This window comes from Sinocyclocheilus rhinocerous, unplaced genomic scaffold, assembly GCF_001515625.1.
Source record: "Sinocyclocheilus rhinocerous isolate Xijiao unplaced genomic scaffold, SAMN03320098_v1.1 scaffold236, whole genome shotgun sequence".
NCBI classification, from domain to species: Eukaryota; Metazoa; Chordata; class Actinopteri; order Cypriniformes; family Cyprinidae; genus Sinocyclocheilus; species Sinocyclocheilus rhinocerous.
This window is the reverse complement of record NW_015647064.1, coordinates 728,372-747,007: the sequence shown is the minus strand read 5'-3', so window position 1 is coordinate 747,007 and position 18,636 is coordinate 728,372. Positions and strand designations below refer to the sequence as shown.

Genomic DNA, 18,636 nt, shown 5'->3' with positions numbered 1-18,636 from the left:
TGTGACAGATCAGCATTGAATTATGCATGCTGATTTTATTGCATACAGTTGGGATCATGATATGAAATCGACAGATTACATTATCAAGCAGAAATATGTGCTATGTAATACACTAATGTATCAAAGTTAACTAAGCTGTTGGGAGTATTTGACAGCACATGTTTAGCCATTATATGTAAAGAACTCTTGTGGAGCATATATTACTTTCACATGCAGTGTGTGAATGAAAAAAAAAAAAAAAAAACGGGGGTCACCACAAAGGCACAGTGAGGCAAAATCTTACAGGCAAGCAGGGAATAGCTTAATGTAGCTGCATATGTTCTGGAGTGGATATCAGAATATTTGCAATTTTCCCCTTTTTCTTGTGGGAGATTTTTTTTTAACAAAAATTCCTATTAGGGGTTGGGTTATATATTTCTTTGGTTTGGGCTGGTTGAGAGCTGTACTTAAACCAGTACTTGATGAGTATTAAGTCTGTCATGATTTTAGAATGTTATGCAGGTAATATTAACTATATTGCAAAAAATAAAATAAAATCAATACCTATTTTCAATGATGAAGATTATTATTAGATTTTTGTAGGTGCTGTGATTCCTCTTTTAATTAACACTCTTATAATCATTTTTAGTGAGCAAATGCGTGTTAATCATTGGATAGCTAAATAAAAATAGCTTGTCTTTTCTAATAAAGTTTCAAAAAAAGTAAAAGTATGTTTTATTTCTTGCTAGAATTGTAACTGGAAACAAATTACAATTTAAGTTGCATTAATATTTTTATTACTTTGGAAATATGGAGGGAAGAGTTTCACTTTGTTTCATTTAATACAGTTTTTAATGTGAATTAATCACTTGGGTTTGATTTCATGATGTATAGGCCTATGAGACAAAGCTAACTTTATAATAGCCTACATTAATAAAAGACCATTTAAATATTTAAATAACATAAAATATGTCTTAAACATAGCCTACATACAAAAACATGTAGCCTAACATGTAGCCTTGAAGTTTGTTTTATTGTTAAAACCATTGTGACTAGAATAGGGGGTTAAATTCAGTCAGTTTTGTGAGTGTATCTTTAACTTTATAAGCTCTTCTAGTATTGTTCAGGTTAAACGAAATGTCTTTCTCCCTCAGTGAAGGTGTTTAAATGTTGAGGGGTGGGATGGCGCTTCTGTGGAGGTAACGGGAGTCAGACTGCACGTGAAGAGTGGGTTTGACATTGGGAGTTTGAAAGTGGAGAGAGACACAGTGAGGCTTCTGCTCTCAGCCTCTCGGGAAACATCACAGTTTATCAACCTACATGTGACTTCAGACTCTTCCAGTGACATTTACATAAGTGCTGGAGATACCGCGAGGAAACATAATGCAAAGTCTCAAGACGGGTGTGCGCACGCTGCCGGATGTTGTCTCTGATTTTCTATGAAGAATGTTTTATTTTTCGTATCTTCGCCTGTAATCGGACATCGATCATGAATTATGTTTGTGAGAACAGTCACTGTAATGTGCTTGAACGCTAAGGAATAAAAGTTACGTGACGGATTAATTTGACATGGACTCAGTGGATGAATAAATCACTGTCGATACCAGTATCCTGTCACTCAGTTTATTGTTATTTTTGCTAAAAGTCCGATGGACCGAGCATCTTCACACAATAATATACACGCACAGAGGAATTAATGAAGAACTTATTGTTTCGGATAATAATCAGACAGGGCTTGGAAATCTCACAATGAGGCTGAAATCATCGAGGTTAGGTTACCTGTAAGTACACTTAATATAGACTTGTGCTGAAGAGTTATTTTTATTGTTTAAAAAAAAACAATTCCGTAATTAACTGTTGTTTTTTTTTTGTGTATTTCAGATTACTTCAATTTATGACTCTGTGTTTTTACACTCAGGTAAGTCTTCTGCATTTTGTGTTTGCAAACAAGCATCTCAAGCTAATAGATAAACTGATGGGACTATGTTATGTGTAACAGAGTGTAATATCGGTTTAACCAATTAGAAATGAGTTAAGGGTTGAAATCACCATCATACATGACAACCAACCCCTTCAGGAGACTGTATAATTTGTAAGTGTTTCTGTAAAAAAAAAAAAAAAAAGGAAGAAAGAAAGTAAAATGTTTAGATCTGGTTTATAAATTTAGCGATAGTGTTGGTGGATGTTAAAAGACAGAACTGATTTCATCTGAACCAGCAGGCTGTTTTCTTTAATTATATACAGCCCTGTAACTTCCACAACTTTTTATTTTCATGTTAAAAATATAAATATCATGTCTGACCAGAGAAGGAGGATTGTGACACGACTTTTCAGTGCATGAAAAATCAACAAAATAGGACAGTGGGGTGATAAATGTGAGAGTGACAAACACACATCAAGAGTTGTTATCATATATTTTATGTGCTGTGTTCAATTAAATGTTTATTTTATGTTTAATAAGTTTCCATCCATAGCAAAATCCAGTTTCTATTTGTGTTACATTCCACCTATAAGCAACACTTTTTTAAATCTGACAATAATATTTACAGTTTAGGAATAATTCATAAATGTATACAATTCTGTAAATACATACAGGAATAGTGCAATTAAGTCAAAACAAAACAAAACAAAAAAAAGTGTTACAACACTACTCAGTCTTCCCATTCGAATATTTTCCAGTCAAACATAAGCAGGACACACTGAAAGCGATAAAACCTTTATTCTTACTGTTATATGTGGGCAGTAAATGTGTTATAACCGTGCAAACAACTCATTATTAATAGAGTCATTGGCAAATTGTCAAACATCTTGAAAAGACGTAAACCCCTCACTTTAAAGGTAATGGCTCTAACATGTGGGCACGCCGCATAGCTGACTTACAAAAGAAAATCGTTATGAGAACGGGCCCAAAGAGACGGGGTGAAAGATCAGTGTTGGTCGACCCCTCATTGGCATGTCATTCAGAGTGTGGATGGGGCACTTGCCCTCAGAGTGCCAACCATCGCTGCAAAAAGAATGATTTGAATCTGAAGAGAAACAGTGTCACCTTTATTGTCCCTAAAAAAGTGTTGTTCTTATATACATCACCACAAATCTGTATGTTCTTCTGTCACATTTTTATAGATGACGATGCAGTCCGTCTCTGTACCAAATTTTAAGCACCATGTAACGGAGCAGAGTCGCCTGTCGGACAGGATGAGCCGGCGATTAACAAGGACTTATCAGCTCTATAGCCGGACGAGTGGTAAACATGTACAAGTCTTGGGCAATAAGAGGGTCAACGCCAATGGCGAGGATGGAGATATTCATGGCAAGTCACAGTCTTTGCAAACACACTTTTCTGCATGATTTTACTTTGTCAGCTTGAAACAACAGGACAAAACATGTCAGTTGAAGGTATTACTTCAGAAAATCCAGTAAATGTCATTGCCAAAAAGTAACCTGCATAGTTTGAAATGGATTCTATATTGTTATGAGTTTGGGAATCTCAAGAGAAACCCGGTTTGGTTCTGGAAAACACATCAGTACTCATCTTACCTCGGCCGTCTTAACATTTCCTGAATAGTTCTCCATATAATAAAGAGTTGTAGGACAGAAATATGACATGCAATTTTCTAACCTTTTCTAGCATCATTAGTTTTCATCTTTCATCTCTTCCTAAACAAATATGGTTATTGCAAATGTTCCTATATTATGTGTGAGGCAAGATGATGATCTGAAGTTTCAATCACTTGTCAAGAGCTATTCGCTCCAAGATTACATGTGTATTTTTTCCTTGCTAAATGGATGGTTGACATATGATTCATAGTGTGCAGTGACGCTGCAAATAGGCAATGAAAAGTCAATCTTGTTTTTATTTGAACTCAATGTAATTTTAAAGCTATTCAGTAAGGCACCTGTTTTAAGTGAGCTGCGGCACTTCTTCTCCAAACAAAACAGTGGTTAGAATCCCGTCCGCTGGGAACGAATTCCTGTCACCAAAGTATTTCTGCACGTCTAGCCATCTTTCCACTCGTGCAGTCCATCCACTTTGCCCACTTTTTTGAAGGGTCATTTTATGAGGAATTTTCATAGCTTTACAACTCAACGTACGAGTATGTTTATGAAGAGAGGTGAGGTCAACGTCATCGGTTTATACCCTTCTTTGTTACTCTTACTCTTTGTAGTCTTGGCCTAACACACACCCATTCACACATCTAGACTAAATATTGGCTTTTTCAGCACAGACTACTTTACAACAATGTAAATCCCAAAACTCTCCAATATACAATCAAAAGCATACATATCACCTAAAAGTGGAAAATGAACAGACTTTGCAATGGTTTAACAATTCCAGCTAAACTTGTTGTGGAAACCGACACGTTTGGAAGCCGGGTTCGAATCAGAGGAGCGAAAACAGGATACTACATTTGCATGAACAAGAGAGGCACGCTTACTGGACGGGTGAGTTTAAGTAATTAAACATCTGGTGTGTTTATGTTGAATTATTCTGCAAAATGATATTGTTGAAATCATACTTTGAGAAATATAGACAACTAAATTGGTTCGAATGGCACTAATGATATCACAGGTAAACCCATCATGCCCTGAGAACAAAATTGAGCCTCATAAATCTCTCAGGCTTGAACACAAACAAAGGTTACCACCGTGTAGTTGCATTTCTGCGACCCGCACACCGTAACCCCTTGATCAAATGCTCCCTTTGTAGGCGCCGTAGAAAAGAAACATGTCATACAATGGTGGGCCTGAATAATAACACAAGGAGGGGTCAGCAATCAAAAAAGGAAGCCCAGTCACACAGAGGGGGTGAGGGCGGGCGAAAGAGAGAAACCAAGAGCGACTCGGGGGAAGAGAAAACGTTCAGGGGGTGTTATGGGTTGAGATGTGGGCGAGAGGGGCTGAAAGAGGGCAAATGGCTGGGAAGAGGCAAAGAGGGGCACAGACGAATGAAAAGGGCCAAAAAAGAGTGTCTCTCTCTGTTGAGGCAGTTGAGCATGACCATTGAGGCCTCAGGATGGGGAGGGAGAAAGGGAAGAAGAGACACTGAACAAAAATCACAGCGCTGAGCTCTTCCCCTGTCGCCTTTTTCCCAGGACTTCTGATTTGTCAGTTGGACCTTGGACCGCTTCCACGTGCACGGCCATGTTTCGGTAGAAATGCATCTAGAAAAGCGTTTGACTGACCTAATAAAACTCTTTAAATCGGTGCTTTGTTCTGTTCGTGTCAAAAGACTGCATGGCTAACACTAGGCCTGCATCATTTAAGAAATTAGACTTTGTCTTTGTATTTTAAAAGGGTTTTTGTGTCTGAATATCGATCATAAATTTCTAAGAGATCAAATTGACAGTATCAATGTTTTAAAAATACTACACACACTGGTTTTCCTATAAAATCATTAAGTCTATGGAATATCCCTATAATGATATATCATTATAGGGATATTCCATAGACTTAATGATTTCTATACTGTATAAACTGTATTTTCTATCCCCTTACCCTAATCCTAAACCTACCCCTCACACCAAACTTTCTGCATTTTTAGATTTTCAAAAAACTTCATTCTGTATGATTTATGGCGACAAAAATGTCCCCACAATGTCAAAATGTACTGGTATTTCTATCCTTTACTTGTATTTCTATCTATCTGTCCTTGGTCCCCATAAGAGAAGCATAAACCTCATTGCTAAGAGATGCACGAGTCTGTGCTCATCATAGTCTACACTTTTCACAATTTTCTTTGAAACTCCCGACTGCCCAATATCTGCAGACCGGCTTTGACTTTCAGCAACGAGACTTGACTCCTCCAGATTGCAAATCGTTGCAAAAATCTGGGCAAAAGTTGTGTAGTCAATAGCAGTCAGTGTGACGCATACTGACTGGAAAACAATTTCTAGAGCTAGTAAGACACAATCTGATTTGAGGATTTTAAACAACGGCCGGTCATGAACAAATGGGTCTGCCTGGTCAAATAAGACATATTTTAATGGTTATCCTGTTCAGTGCCTAATTAGAAATGTTTATGATGATGTTTATTGTCCCAGACAACCTCTGTAGTCCCATTTAGACAATTGTTTTCAAGACACTATTACTTGTGTTTTAAGACAGAATGAAATGTGAACATATTTTGAGCTTGTGTTAAATACAAAGCTTAGGCTAGAAACCTTTAGGCATCTAACAAAAAAAAAACTCATTCAAAAAACCTACTGACTTTAGGACAATGGAACCGGAAGTAAAAAAATGCGAACTTGTTTCCGGGTTTAAAGGACTCATTCCTGCAGCACTGTATTTAACTGCACATAATTTACTTTTAATTGTGATTGATCACAAAACCTCTATGTGAACACACTTGCCCGAAAAAGTGCGGGGGGCGAATTTACGTGATATTAAAAGTGGGGGGGACATGTCCCCCGCGTAATCTACGCCCCTGAAGATATATAGGCTATTATTTTAAATAATATTTTATTTTACATTAAAATGTCATACATCTTGGTAAAATGACAGACTTCTCTCATATCAAATAAACAAGACTTCTCCAATCATTTAGTCTCCTTAAAGGGGTCATATGATGCGATTTCATTCACACCTTGCTTTTTCAGACCGATGAGCTTTGTAAAAATCGACGCGTTTCAAAAAGGCGGGGCATAGAGGAGAAACAATAATGTACAGTATGTGGAAAATAATGTGTTTTTTTAACTTTAAACCGCATAAACACATTTCATTACACCAAATACACAAAATAATGTTCTTTTTAGCAGCATCATATCACCCCTTTAAACTCCGCCCCTTTCTTGTAATCGATTGCAAACTCCGGTTCAGATCTGCCTCCATTCAACCTGAAACTGAATTCTCATTGTAGTTACCCCTGGCATTGGATTTGTATGATCTTATTAAAAAAAATAAATCTGCCTCCATCTAAATAACAACCGATAATAGTCTACATTTTTTTGCTCTACAAATTCTTAAATGTTTGAATAATCATCGTTTCAAAAGTAAAGCCACAAAACGTAAACAATATGCTTTTTTTGCTATGACATACCTAAAATGACCCAGAAAAATGGTAGTTTTACTACTTAAATATAATGCAAGTTTTAACAAAATAATTATTATTGCTTAAAAACATATCTAATCTGCGATATTTTCCACATTTGACACTTTAAAATATTACGTGTTCCATGTTAAAAAGCAGAACAAGAGACTGCAGTGTCAGCCCTGAAAGCTGACTGGTGAATTCCAGGGCAGAAAACATCCTCCTCGGAGGCTGTTATACACAATAGTGAGAATGACTTGTGGTTTAGTGCCTGTTTTATTCATACAGTCTCTTGGTTTGGCACAAAAGCTGTGGAGTGGGAACTAGAAGCAAAGAATCACCAGAGTCAGAAACAGTATATTCACATGGTATTGTTTTGTGTCTTTGCCTTAAACCAACAAAGAGTTTGTTTGTAGTCTTCTATTTACAGTAGAAACACAAACAGCACTGTGGTCCATGCCAAACATCGTACATAAACATGAGGTGAATACAGATAAAATCAAGGAACCCAGATGAAGGAAATGTTTAATTTCCCCACGATGCACTTCAGGAAAACTGATGAGTCGAGATGGCAGTAATTACAGCATGCTGAGGCTCAAGGTTAGTGACCTTCATGTAATAGAAATATGATGATGAATCTCCAATAATTATGCAACTGTACTACTGTTAAATGCATAAGTTGTCATTTTTTGAATTTGCTTCAATTAATTCTCTTTAGCTGTACATTCACTGAATTTGCTGCATGTTACAGATTGTACTGTATCATTTTATTTATATATTTTTCTCTTTTCTTTTTGTTTTTGATGTATTTTTTGCAGATTATTTCTTTAATTTTATTTTATTTTTTATTTCCTATGCATCTGCTATAATTATTTTATGATTAAGTCTTTAGATTATTATTTTTTTAGCTATATTGTGGAAATAGCTGGAATAAAGCAAACTTCTTATGATAATTTTAATAATAATAATATTGTTTTTCTTTTATTATTTAGACTCAAAGAACAATTGTACAGTAGGAACATCAATCAGCATAACATTTGAAATTTTACATTGAAAAAAATAAATAACGCACATTGAAAGTGAGTTAATTGGACACACAAGGCTGACAGAAACATGCCATAGAAACATGCCAATGTGAGACTCTAAGTCTACATGAACATGAAGAATAACAGCCAGACAAATACAATAATGCAAAGGCTCTGGATCTATGGCAGTTCACTGAGTTTTACAGTCAATATCTCCTTCACTTGTCTCCTTCAGTTTCTTCAGTTCCCCAAGCAGCTCCTGTTCCAGTGTTAAAATCTCCTTGGGCTTCTTGTACTACAACAAAAGTGAGAGAAACTCCATATAAAATCCATTGCTGGATGAAATAGCTGAGTACTGGAGCAGACCAACCTTCTCTACTTAGGTGAACCAATAAAAAGTTGCCCTTTTGATGATCTGAGACCAGATTTGTGTGCTCTCTTAGTGTGGATTAGGGCTTTGGCAACCTGGTCCCAGATCCATGCAAAAGGGAAAGTTCCTCTACATCGTGTGGAAAAAACTGTGACTACATACCTTACACTACAGAAAGAGCTTAGAGAAAGTGATTAAGTGAGACTAGCGGTGAGAGTTCACTCACGCTGATGATTAAAGTGTTGTTGGCGTGGGTTAAACTCAAGGCTGCGCTCTCCAAAGGCAGCTGGCAACGGTCGAGATCTGGAATACTGAACTTCTTATAGTACCTGGGAAATGAGGAGATGAAGAATGAGAGAATGTTCCTCATGACTGGCCATCTATTTTCCATCTAGCTCAACAGTGCCACCTATAGGGTTACTGTGGGGCTATTGTAACTAAACAATTTGTTAATCAATACACTTTTTTACTTGGTATGACTGAAAACAAAGATGATTTATAAGCAGAAGTTGCCTTTTTAGACTAATTTTATTTGATATGTTTATTGTATTTCTCCAGTTTTAAGAACAATGCATAAACATCTTGTGATGTGAAAAGCTGTGCGTTTGTATGAAACAAATCTATCATTAAGACGTTTTAACTTTAAACTTTTACTTCTGGCCAAAAATCCATAATAGAGTCCATAATCCACAATAACACTTCCTCCAGTGAAAAAGCCCATCCCCTGTTGTCCTCTTACATTCACCCACATTTTTGTTTACAACTGTTTTGGACTACTTTGTTTTGTAAACAGTGACAACAAGATTACTTTTTAACTGGAGGAAGCGTTATTATGGATTGTGGACTCATATTTTAGCCAGAAGCAAGTTAAAAACGTCTTAATGATGGATTTGTTTCTTATAAACATGCAGCTTTTCGCTTCACAAGACCAAACAGGTCTTCACAAGATGTTAATCGACAGACTGGAGTCATGTGCATTACTTGTATATTATTGTGATGTTTTTATCAGCTGTTTGGGCTCTCATTCTGACGGCACCCATTTACTGCAGAGGATCCATTGGTGAGCAAGTGATGTAATGCTTTTGTAATGCATTTCTCCAAATCTGTTCCCATGAAGAAACAAACTCATAAACATCTTAGATGGCATGACTACATTTTCAACAAATTTTCATTTTTGGGTGAACTATTAACTGCCCACTTAAAAAAAGTGATTCTTTGTCCAATTCAAGCAGTCAAATAAACACCAAGTTATTCTAAAACACTCATTGCATAAACCACAATCAACACTATTGGGGTTTTCCAATGGTTTATATCAATTATAAATAACTAACTTTTTGTTTGAGGTTCGGATGACACAACATCTTTCCGCTGGCTCTGCTGACACACTGTAAACTTCTATAGGGTAAGAAATATTACGGACCCTCCATTGGAAACTGGTCTTTGTGTCCTTACGCATGAACAATGGCTGTGTGCATAAAAAGAGACATCATTATAAACAGATTAAGAACATCACCATCTATTGTGTAAGAAAGTAAAAAAGTAACCTTACATTTGAACTGCTCTCTTTTATTAAATCTGAGGGAACACCGTTTGGGTTTGTTTCACCAACTTCCAATGTCCACTGTCCCTGGCCTCCAAAAGTGCTTTTATGTCGCCACTTTCGCACTAAGTTAAAGAAGCATGAAATAATTACAAAATACAAAACTGAATTCGAATGCCTTTTAATTAGGTAAAACCAGAAAAGAAAAATGACTTACAGACAAGTTCATCTCCTTTTAGCTCATACTCCTCAGCCATCTCACTGCCATCCTCAAACAGATAATGAACTTTCCTTTTCCCTAATGAGAAAGGCATATGAAAGTGGTTCTCAATTTATACGTAAGCGTACATCGAACATTATTCAAGCTTTAAACTAAATAAACAATTCGTTTAACTGGTAATTTTATGATGTTTTGCATAGGTCCCGTGGCTATTAGCGTGTAGCAAGTATATACGACTTATAAATCCTATTAGCAAGACTATTAACACGACTGCCAGCAAAAATACACATGCAAATTAACTAATCTAAAAAGAACAGAGAAGATGTATACGCACCATCAGATATTAATGCAGTTTTCTTGGCTTTCCTGAGAGTGTCTGCCCAGTGTTGAACAGCCATGCTTCCGCGTGGGTTTCATTTCCTCAAACAAGCCCACGCCAGAGGTTGCCAAGGCAACCGCTATTTCTCAAACAATATGTTTCGTATTTTTAATGATTTACCTAGTTTATATACAACAATATACGTAATTATAACAATTATAAGAAACAAGAACGTATTGAAAATAAGTAAAAAGAATAATGTATAATTTTAAAAGTTTCATTTTTTAAAAACGTCAGCGCCAGTTCTGACTATGACCCGGAAGGTGATCCGTTTAAAAACACTCGTGAGTTGTTCTTAGAAAGAGGTGCTGGTAGAGGTACGTCTGTGGTGTTTTTAAGTTATCGAAGTTGCAAATATAATATAACTATGTATTTAAAGATTTGTAATGTTAAGTGAGTATACGTTGTAATGTAACGATCTGTTCAGTCGCTTCCTTATCTGGGACAGCGCTGGTTGCCAATATAAGGACTTAAGTCTTATGATGCCTTCTGCTGTAGGCCTCTAACGTTACATTTTTGTATTCTGTGTCTATGTGAAGCCTACTGATGACAGTAATTTTGTTTTTAAAGCTCCTCTCCTTTCCCTGACCGGAATGGAGGGTCATGGCATCATGAAAGCCTTCCCTAAAGTAAAGAGACCCAGGCCTAATGAGCAGAAGGACGCGCCTCCCCTCAAAAAGACGCCTTCTGAACCAAAAACAGGTTCATAATTCTCTAAAACACATTTGAGTAAAACAACAAGGGCAGTTTCAGAGAATAAATCACCATATTTTACTGTATGCAATATTTTCAATTAGATCCTCCTGTTGCACTTAATTATGTATTATTCCTGGATGAGTGAAGTGCTGTTGCTTTTAAAGGGGTCATGAACTGCCTTTTTTAGTTTGTACTGTTCTCTAAGATCCACTTATGTTATCAAGATTTTTACATCAAAAACATCATGATTTATAAGTAATAATCTATTTTCTGTCAATACTGAAATATACAGCTATTGTGTAGTCGTTCCTATATTATATGCAAATGGTATGTATAATTAATGCCTATTTGATGCTCTTGGGAAATGCAGTCCTGTTCAGAAAACACAGTATTCAGATACTTTCTGATTGTTAAACAATTTATGTTTACAACACATCGATTTCTGTGACTGAGGCTCGTTTGAAAATTTAAAGGAATATTCTTGGATTAAAACAAAGTGCAATTTCTCAAATATATGCAATATAATTTTGACTTGTCTTTTTTTTTCTTAAAATTGTTTAAATTGAAATGTGAGAATTATAATTTTGTAGAACTTTTTTTGTCAACATTTCTATTATTTGAAAAAGAAAGTTTTTTAAATAATTTTGAAGGTCATTTTATGGTATAGGTTGTTCATTTGAATGTGATAATCAACATTATACAATCAGTCTATCAATAAATTAGACTTTTTTTGTGTAATGTAGTTCTATTCAAATATCAGCATTTTTGAAAACAATTTCAACTGCTGATTTCAGTCTTCTTCATGCAGCCCAATCAAGTATGTATAGTATTAGTGGTTGTATTTTAAATGTCTTTGCTTTTTCTTAGGTACAGTTTTCCAGGGAACCGAAATATACATCGTTCCAGCTGGTATAGGGAAATCCAGGTGTGATATATTCCTTCGGCAGGTCACCCAGAATGGAGGACAGGTAGTTTCCACCTTCTCTCCCAGCTGCACACACGTCATTGTTGATGATTCAGTCGATTGTAAGAAAGCTTTGAGACTTCTGAAAGTGGAAAGACTGTCCTCTGCTGTTCATCTGGTCAAATGCACTTGGTTGAGTGCCTGCATCAGTGAGAAAAGTTTACTAGACCCTGAAGACTACAGCCTTCTTCCTCCTGAGAGGTAAGGCACTGGAGACTTAATTCCCATGGCATTGCTTGAGGTTTTATTTAAGAAATGTGTGAAACTACATTGATATTTAGACACCTGTTTGACTTTTGAATGCATTTGTAATTGTTTATTCAATGCAAAAGTGCGTAGATATAAATTCTAAATGAACATCTCCTCAGTCCCACAGTTGGTATTGCTGAGGAGTCAAATGAGACGGCAGTCAGCCCAGTTCCAGATGTAGCAGCAGCACAGGATCCTTCGAAAATCCTTGAAAATCTCACAGAGACGGTAAGAAAGAAAGGTTGGAATTGGATGTAATTGTCTCCATCTGTAAGATCCATCAGTTGGTTTTCCCCTCATGCAGTGCTTTTAATACGACTCCCAGGTGCCAGAGGTTCAGGAGGAGCACCATGAGGAAGATGGTGTATCTCAGAACGATCTGGAGGCCTTGATCAGCGGCGTCCACCCATCTGAAAGCAACCCGACTCAGAGTTTGGCAGAGAATCCCGTTTTGTCTGGGAAGTGGGTCTGTTCCCAACCATCCACAACTAAAGGGGAGAACCACAATAAGCACATTACTGACAAACTGGAGCCGCTGGCCAAAGCCTATACGCACACGGGCGATAAATGGAGAGCTCTGGGATACTCTAAAGCGATCAACGCCCTCAAGAGCTACCACAAGCCCATCACTTCATATGAGGTCAGTTCAGATACAGATATGAGTCCATAGAGGTTTTGGGGTTCACTGAGGTGCTTATTTGTAGAACACATATGGTTGTCGTTGCATATTATGACTAGTTTCAAGCATGCATCAGTGATTAAAAAATAAATACTTTAATAACTGACATTACCATTTTATTTATTTAAAAAATACAGTAAATATACATAAACATGTTTTTTTTTTTTTTTTAACCCTATCTATTTATAGGAAGCATGTAAGATCCCAGGCATTGGTAAACGCATGGCAGACAAGATCATGGAAATTATGGAAAGTGGGCACTTGCGTAAACTGGATCACATTGGGGAGGAGGTGCCTGTTCTTGAAATGTTCACTAACATCTGGGGCGCTGGGGCCAAGACTGCTCAGATGTGGTATCAACAAGTAAGACTGTTATACAGGGAATTGTAGTTCAATGTTTAATTTGAAAGATTAATATTAATTGTATGAAAAAAAATTGTATGTGCTGGGTGCCACTGTACTGCAACATGATTTGTTTAACTATACAGAGCCCCACACATGAAATGCAGGGGGGAAAAATAGATATCAGAATCAGAAAGAGCTTTATTGCCAAGTATGTTTGCACATACAAGGAATTTGTTATAGTGTCACAAGCTTCCAGTACACGGAGACAACAACAACAACACACAGATAATAAAAATAAGATGTGAATAAAATACACATGCATAAATATAAACCACAAAAAAAAGAATATTGTGGCCACAAATTAAGAAGCTGTTTTAGGGAACGAGCTGGTACAATGCTGCCACGATTGAACTAAAACGAGGGAGTTAATTAATACAATGTGGCCATAATTTAACTAAAATGAGGGATTGATTTAGTACAGTGTGGCACAATTTAGCTAAAAACGAATGTTAAAATGAATTAAAGGGTATAAAGGGATAGTACACCCATCATTTACCCACCCTCTTGTTGTTTGAAACCTGAGTTTGTTATGCTGAACATAAGAGAAGATATTTTGAAGAATGCTAGTAATAAAACAGTTGATGGTCCCCATTGACTTCCATAGTATTTCTTTCCCTACTGTGGAAATCAATGGGGACCAACAAATGTTTGGTTTTTCAGAATTCTTCAAAATATCTTATTTTGTGTTCATCATAAGAAACTCATACAGGTTTGGAACGACATGAGGGTGGGTAAATGACCATTTTCATTTTTGGGTGAACCATTCCTTTAACTAAAACGAGACTATGAATTGGTACATCTTGGCCACGACTTGACTAAAATGAGGGAACAAATTAATGCAACATGGCCACAAATTACCATATTGACCCGAATATAAGACGATGTTTTTTTTCTTGGAAATACATCAGAAAAAACGCGGTCGTCTTATATTCGGGCCAATACGGTAATATAAACACTAAAATAGGTGTCTTGAGAAACAGTTTAGTCTAACAGCCCTAGACTCTGTAAATGGCCAAAAAAATATAAAAATAAATAAATCTGAAAGTGAGCCTGTTATCTAATCAGAAAAAACATAGAAACGGCTGCAATCAATAATGTGAATGTAGTGCAGGACTACCTGTTTTTCTAAAACACTTCCAAGTTCTCGGAACTTAGTACTCAGAAGAGAAAGTCATCAGTAGGCTCACCAGTATGCCAGGTTCCCCCCCTTTTTTAACCTTCCTTCCAAGCTAAGATGGGAAATGTTTGGGAAACTACTTTTTTTTTTTTTGCTATTATGTTTGGTGCTATTAGTGGTGCAGAACATTTACAGCAGCTTTAAACTTTGTGGAACATATTCAGTAATATTAAGCAACAACCATAATATTTTACAAGTTTAAACGGATTATTTGATTTCTTTTACTATCAAAGGGATTTCGCACATTGGAGGATATTCGCACTAAGGCGGTTTTGAATCACACTCTAAGGATTGGACTAAAACACTACGATGACCTCCTTGAGCGGATGCCAAGAAGTGAAGCAAATGCCATCGAGAAAACTGTTTGTACAGACTTTTTTTTTTTTATGGCCTGCAGTAAAGAAAATAGCCATAACCAAGCAATTAAACTGAGGGGCTTTCTTTGTTCTTACCATACATAACAACATCGTCCGGTTGTGAAGAACAAGAATGTAGCTACTTGATTTTCACAGCAGTAAATAATAAAACTGAATTTCAAAAAGACAAGCAATCAAAAAAAAACGAAAACAATTTTGTGTTGGCGGCTAGCAAAACTGTCAATCTTCTTTGGTCAGCTGATGGACATAACAGAGATTGTTAGTGAGTCTGTCGTCCCATAGGAAGAGTGGGAGCTCTTGAAAGCTGGCGCTTCATAAGTCAGAAGCTACTGAGCTCCCTTACAGAGTCTTGGGCCCAAGCCAGTTGTTTTCTTGCTATTGCTTGGAACGTCCCACTGTTTTCCTCTTAACAGACCTGATAGATAAAAAGGGCAGATGAAGATGAGTGCAACATGTGCTTTCCTAGCTTGATAGGAATGATATGTAGAGCATGTAAACTTATTACCTTCAGCATTTCAGCTCTAAATGAATGAAATGCTAGGTATAAATTGGTGTTTAAAAATTAATTAAAAATGTAACTTCAAAACTTCATCTATTTTATTCTGCTATAGTCATAAATGCAAATTTTTTTCCAAATAAAGATGCCAGAGAGGGAGAAAAAAATCATTTAAAGGGGTCCTATTATGCTCTTTTACAAAGTCTTGATTTTGTTTTGGGGGTGTACTAAAATATGCTCTCAAGCTTGGTGGTTCGAAAAACGCATTATTTTTCACATAATTTACATTATTAAAATACCTTTCTCCCCAGGCTGGCACAAACGGCTCGATTAGTTCCGGCTTTGATGAAGGTCCGCCTTCCGAAAAACAAAATGTGTTGTGATTGGTTAGCTGTCCCAGTGCGTTGTGATTGGCGAACAGCTTAGACGGTGTTTCAGTACTGCCACGCCCCTTGCTCCGTCTTTCAACAAAATCTTTTGGGCGAATCCGGCACTGTACTGTGTCATATTGTGGAAGCTGTCTTCAATAAAATGTGCAGCACACAATAGCAAATTGGGGTTATAATGCTCAGGATGTCTTCAAACACCACGGCATACCTTACAGAGAACCACATGAGCGAGACTGGTGACAAGGCTACATTCATATATTATATTACATGACTGCAAGCTTTACATGACAACACTTTATGATTTTAACTATATGGAATCATGCTGTTGTAATCACATTTCTAATGTGGGAGTGCACTATAGAATTGTTTTAATTTGCATCATATGGCATCAAAGTTCTTAACCTTTTTATTGGATGCATTTTAATGAGAGAAATGTCATTATCTCTTGATGTATATTACTTAAAATATGTAAATTATTAAAGCACCTCAAAACATGGTTTTAACGGTTTCTTTTATCTTCAAAGCTTGGTAATAATATCACCTGTTACTTTTGCTTCAATTTAAATATTATAAACTCTTATGAAAGGTTATTTTTCCACACGCTCATGGAACGGTTTCAAACAGATCAAACCAACCCTGAAGTTTTGTCGGTCGATTGGCATGAACTGTTTTGTTAGTCTTTTTGAACAAATCATTTAAGATACGGAAAAATAGTGATTCACTTAAGATTCAAAACACAAACAACATTTGAATGCTATAGAAGAGAATTTCATTATGATCCGATCTTCACTGGTGAGTTGGTGTTTCGATTCTGAACAATAGTTGAGACTGAACGAGTCTCTTTCGTGAACAAATTGAATGAACTGGTTGTTCATGAATAGACTGAACAAGTCAACTCATTGCTGAACAAGAAGAACATGCTGCTCGCCAGAACAAGTGGGCACATTACTTCATTGGCTGTATTGATGACTTCCTGTAGTTTTTTTTTTTTTGTCAAATGACTACTTTGTTGTCATTTGTGGGGAAACACGTTTAAACACTCTTTATGGAGTAATTTAGTAGGTCGACACATTTGATTCGGTTATCATGAATTACTCTTAAGGAATTGATTGAATTGAATCGTAACACAATAACACTCTCACCTATTTCATTTTTTGTTCTAACACTAAACATGTCTGTCTTCAAATTCCAGCATAGATAGCTTCACTGATTGTAATGCGAGTGTTTTTTAAAGTGCATATACTCGCGCTAGAAAGTCAAAGATGTTCTTAGGTAATGTAAATGTTCTTTGCTCGTTTTCTGTAGATGCTTTTTGAATAATTGAGGAAATTTAAGCATTATAATGAGTAACTTACAATGTCTCTATTAAATTTTATGTTAAATACAAATTCAGTCATATTAAAAACATTAGGCAGCTTTTAGCCATACGCTGGCGTTGGTTGATTTTCTGGCAATGAAACTTAGTAAATAGATAAATAAATTAGCACGATAATATTGTGTATTGGTGATAATAAATCTCTTAAAATATATATTATCATTACAATCAAAAATATTATATAAATATCATAACATGCAAAATTAGTTCAGGTTGTCTTTTCAGTGGTATGACCCCAAAAATTATGAACAGAAGAATGAAGAGTTGGCAATATATTTTTTAAGGTCTAAAGAAAATATATATTTTTTTACATTTAGATTTTAAAAATACCCCCTTGGTTGTCTATATTTATTCCCTTATATATGAATTAATTTGAAAGCACTACACGCATTGAACCAAAACCGTATGGATTTTCATATAGTAATGTGGAAATGGGCTAAAGTCATACCTTATTTCTGAAGTACTGCCTAGCATAGCTCTTCACCTGTAGAACTGTCCTAGTGCCGATTAGTTTGGCAATCTTTGTCTGTGCCTAAAAAACATAAAAAACTACATACAATTTAATGTGCCCCTATTATGCCTTTTCGAATATTACCTTTCATGCAGTGTGTCATGTAGCTGTATGTGAACATAAACTATCTGCAAAGTTGTGAAGCAGACAGTGCACGATAAATAAAGTTATTGTCTATCAAAAAAGAGTCGGCTCGCAGTCGCCTAAACGAGTCGTCAGGAATTCGAATCTTATTCGGTTTACGGCTCTACGTCACGAAGTAACATTTGCATAATGTCTGCCCACGTTCTACGTCGCCAACTTGCCCGCCCACAAACAGTAACATTTCCATGTGGTTAACATCATGTCGAGAAGACGCTGTATCCTACGCTGTGAGAGTAAATTTGTTTTATCACATCTTATAATTACCTCAAACTTGTTAACACTTGACATATACCACTGAGAAACGTCCTGGTCCAGTCGTGCTTGCGAATCAGTCTCTTGTCGATCAGCCACTTCAACCGTTTCATCATCAGACTCCAGCTCGAATTGGTAAGGTATTTGTGAAATTTAGATGGAAAATGTGTGCCTTTTTATTGTTTGAGTCACGTATCAAAAGTTGCTAAAAGTAGCCAAATAACATTTAAAAATAGCTCAATTTGTTGCTAGGTGCTTTTGGAAGAAAAAGTTGCTAGGGTAGTCTGAAAAGTTGCTAACTTTTGCAACAAAATTGCTAAGTTGGCAACACTGATCTTTACGACAGACTGACTGCAGGTGATGACGTCCCATCAGTTTGCCA

The 18,636-nt window shown here is 36.3% G+C and overlaps 3 protein-coding genes and 1 long non-coding RNA gene across 5 annotated transcripts in view; 2 read left to right on the top strand and 2 right to left on the bottom strand.

Annotated features, from left to right (window-relative positions):
- Positions 1–1,728: 1,728 nt before the first annotated feature.
- Positions 1,729–4,556, top strand: LOC107708669 (fibroblast growth factor 8b-like). Its single transcript, XM_016512963.1, has 4 exons — positions 1,729–1,760; positions 1,861–1,897; positions 3,103–3,289; positions 4,316–4,556. Exons 1-4 carry the CDS (start codon positions 1,729–1,731, stop codon positions 4,438–4,440), a joined length of 381 nt encoding a protein of 126 aa, XP_016368449.1. The 3' UTR covers positions 4,441–4,556.
- A 3,449-nt stretch (positions 4,557–8,005) lies between these two features.
- On the bottom strand, positions 8,006–10,600 carry LOC107708668 (protein DPCD-like). Its single transcript, XM_016512962.1, has 6 exons — positions 10,496–10,600; positions 10,159–10,239; positions 9,951–10,066; positions 9,733–9,866; positions 8,628–8,730; positions 8,006–8,326 (listed from the first exon to the last, which is right to left on the bottom strand). The coding sequence occupies exons 1-6, from the start codon at positions 10,557–10,559 to the stop codon at positions 8,222–8,224; spliced, it is 603 nt and encodes a 200-aa protein (XP_016368448.1). The 5' UTR covers positions 10,560–10,600; the 3' UTR covers positions 8,006–8,221.
- Positions 10,601–10,785: 185 nt separating this feature from the next.
- Positions 10,786–15,540, top strand: LOC107708667 (DNA polymerase lambda-like). Of its 2 annotated transcripts, XM_016512960.1 has the most exons (7): positions 10,786–10,857; positions 11,111–11,242; positions 12,104–12,401; positions 12,569–12,677; positions 12,775–13,089; positions 13,318–13,491; positions 14,944–15,538. In XM_016512960.1, the coding sequence occupies exons 2-7, from the start codon at positions 11,134–11,136 to the stop codon at positions 15,169–15,171; spliced, it is 1,233 nt and encodes a 410-aa protein (XP_016368446.1). In that variant the 5' UTR covers positions 10,786–10,857; positions 11,111–11,133; the 3' UTR covers positions 15,172–15,538. The 2 variants fall into 2 exon arrangements, with proteins under 2 accessions (XP_016368446.1, XP_016368447.1); XM_016512961.1 differs by lacking the exon at positions 10,786–10,857 and having other exon boundaries at positions 11,117–11,242; positions 12,184–12,401; positions 14,944–15,540.
- Positions 15,541–17,802: 2,262 nt separating this feature from the next.
- The window catches only part of LOC107708666 (uncharacterized), an 11,702-nt gene continuing 10,868 nt past the window's right edge, over positions 17,803–18,636 (bottom strand). The window contains exon 5 of the long non-coding RNA XR_001636386.1: positions 17,803–17,879. This is a non-coding gene — a long non-coding RNA (uncharacterized LOC107708666). The remainder of the gene's footprint in view (positions 17,880–18,636) is intronic.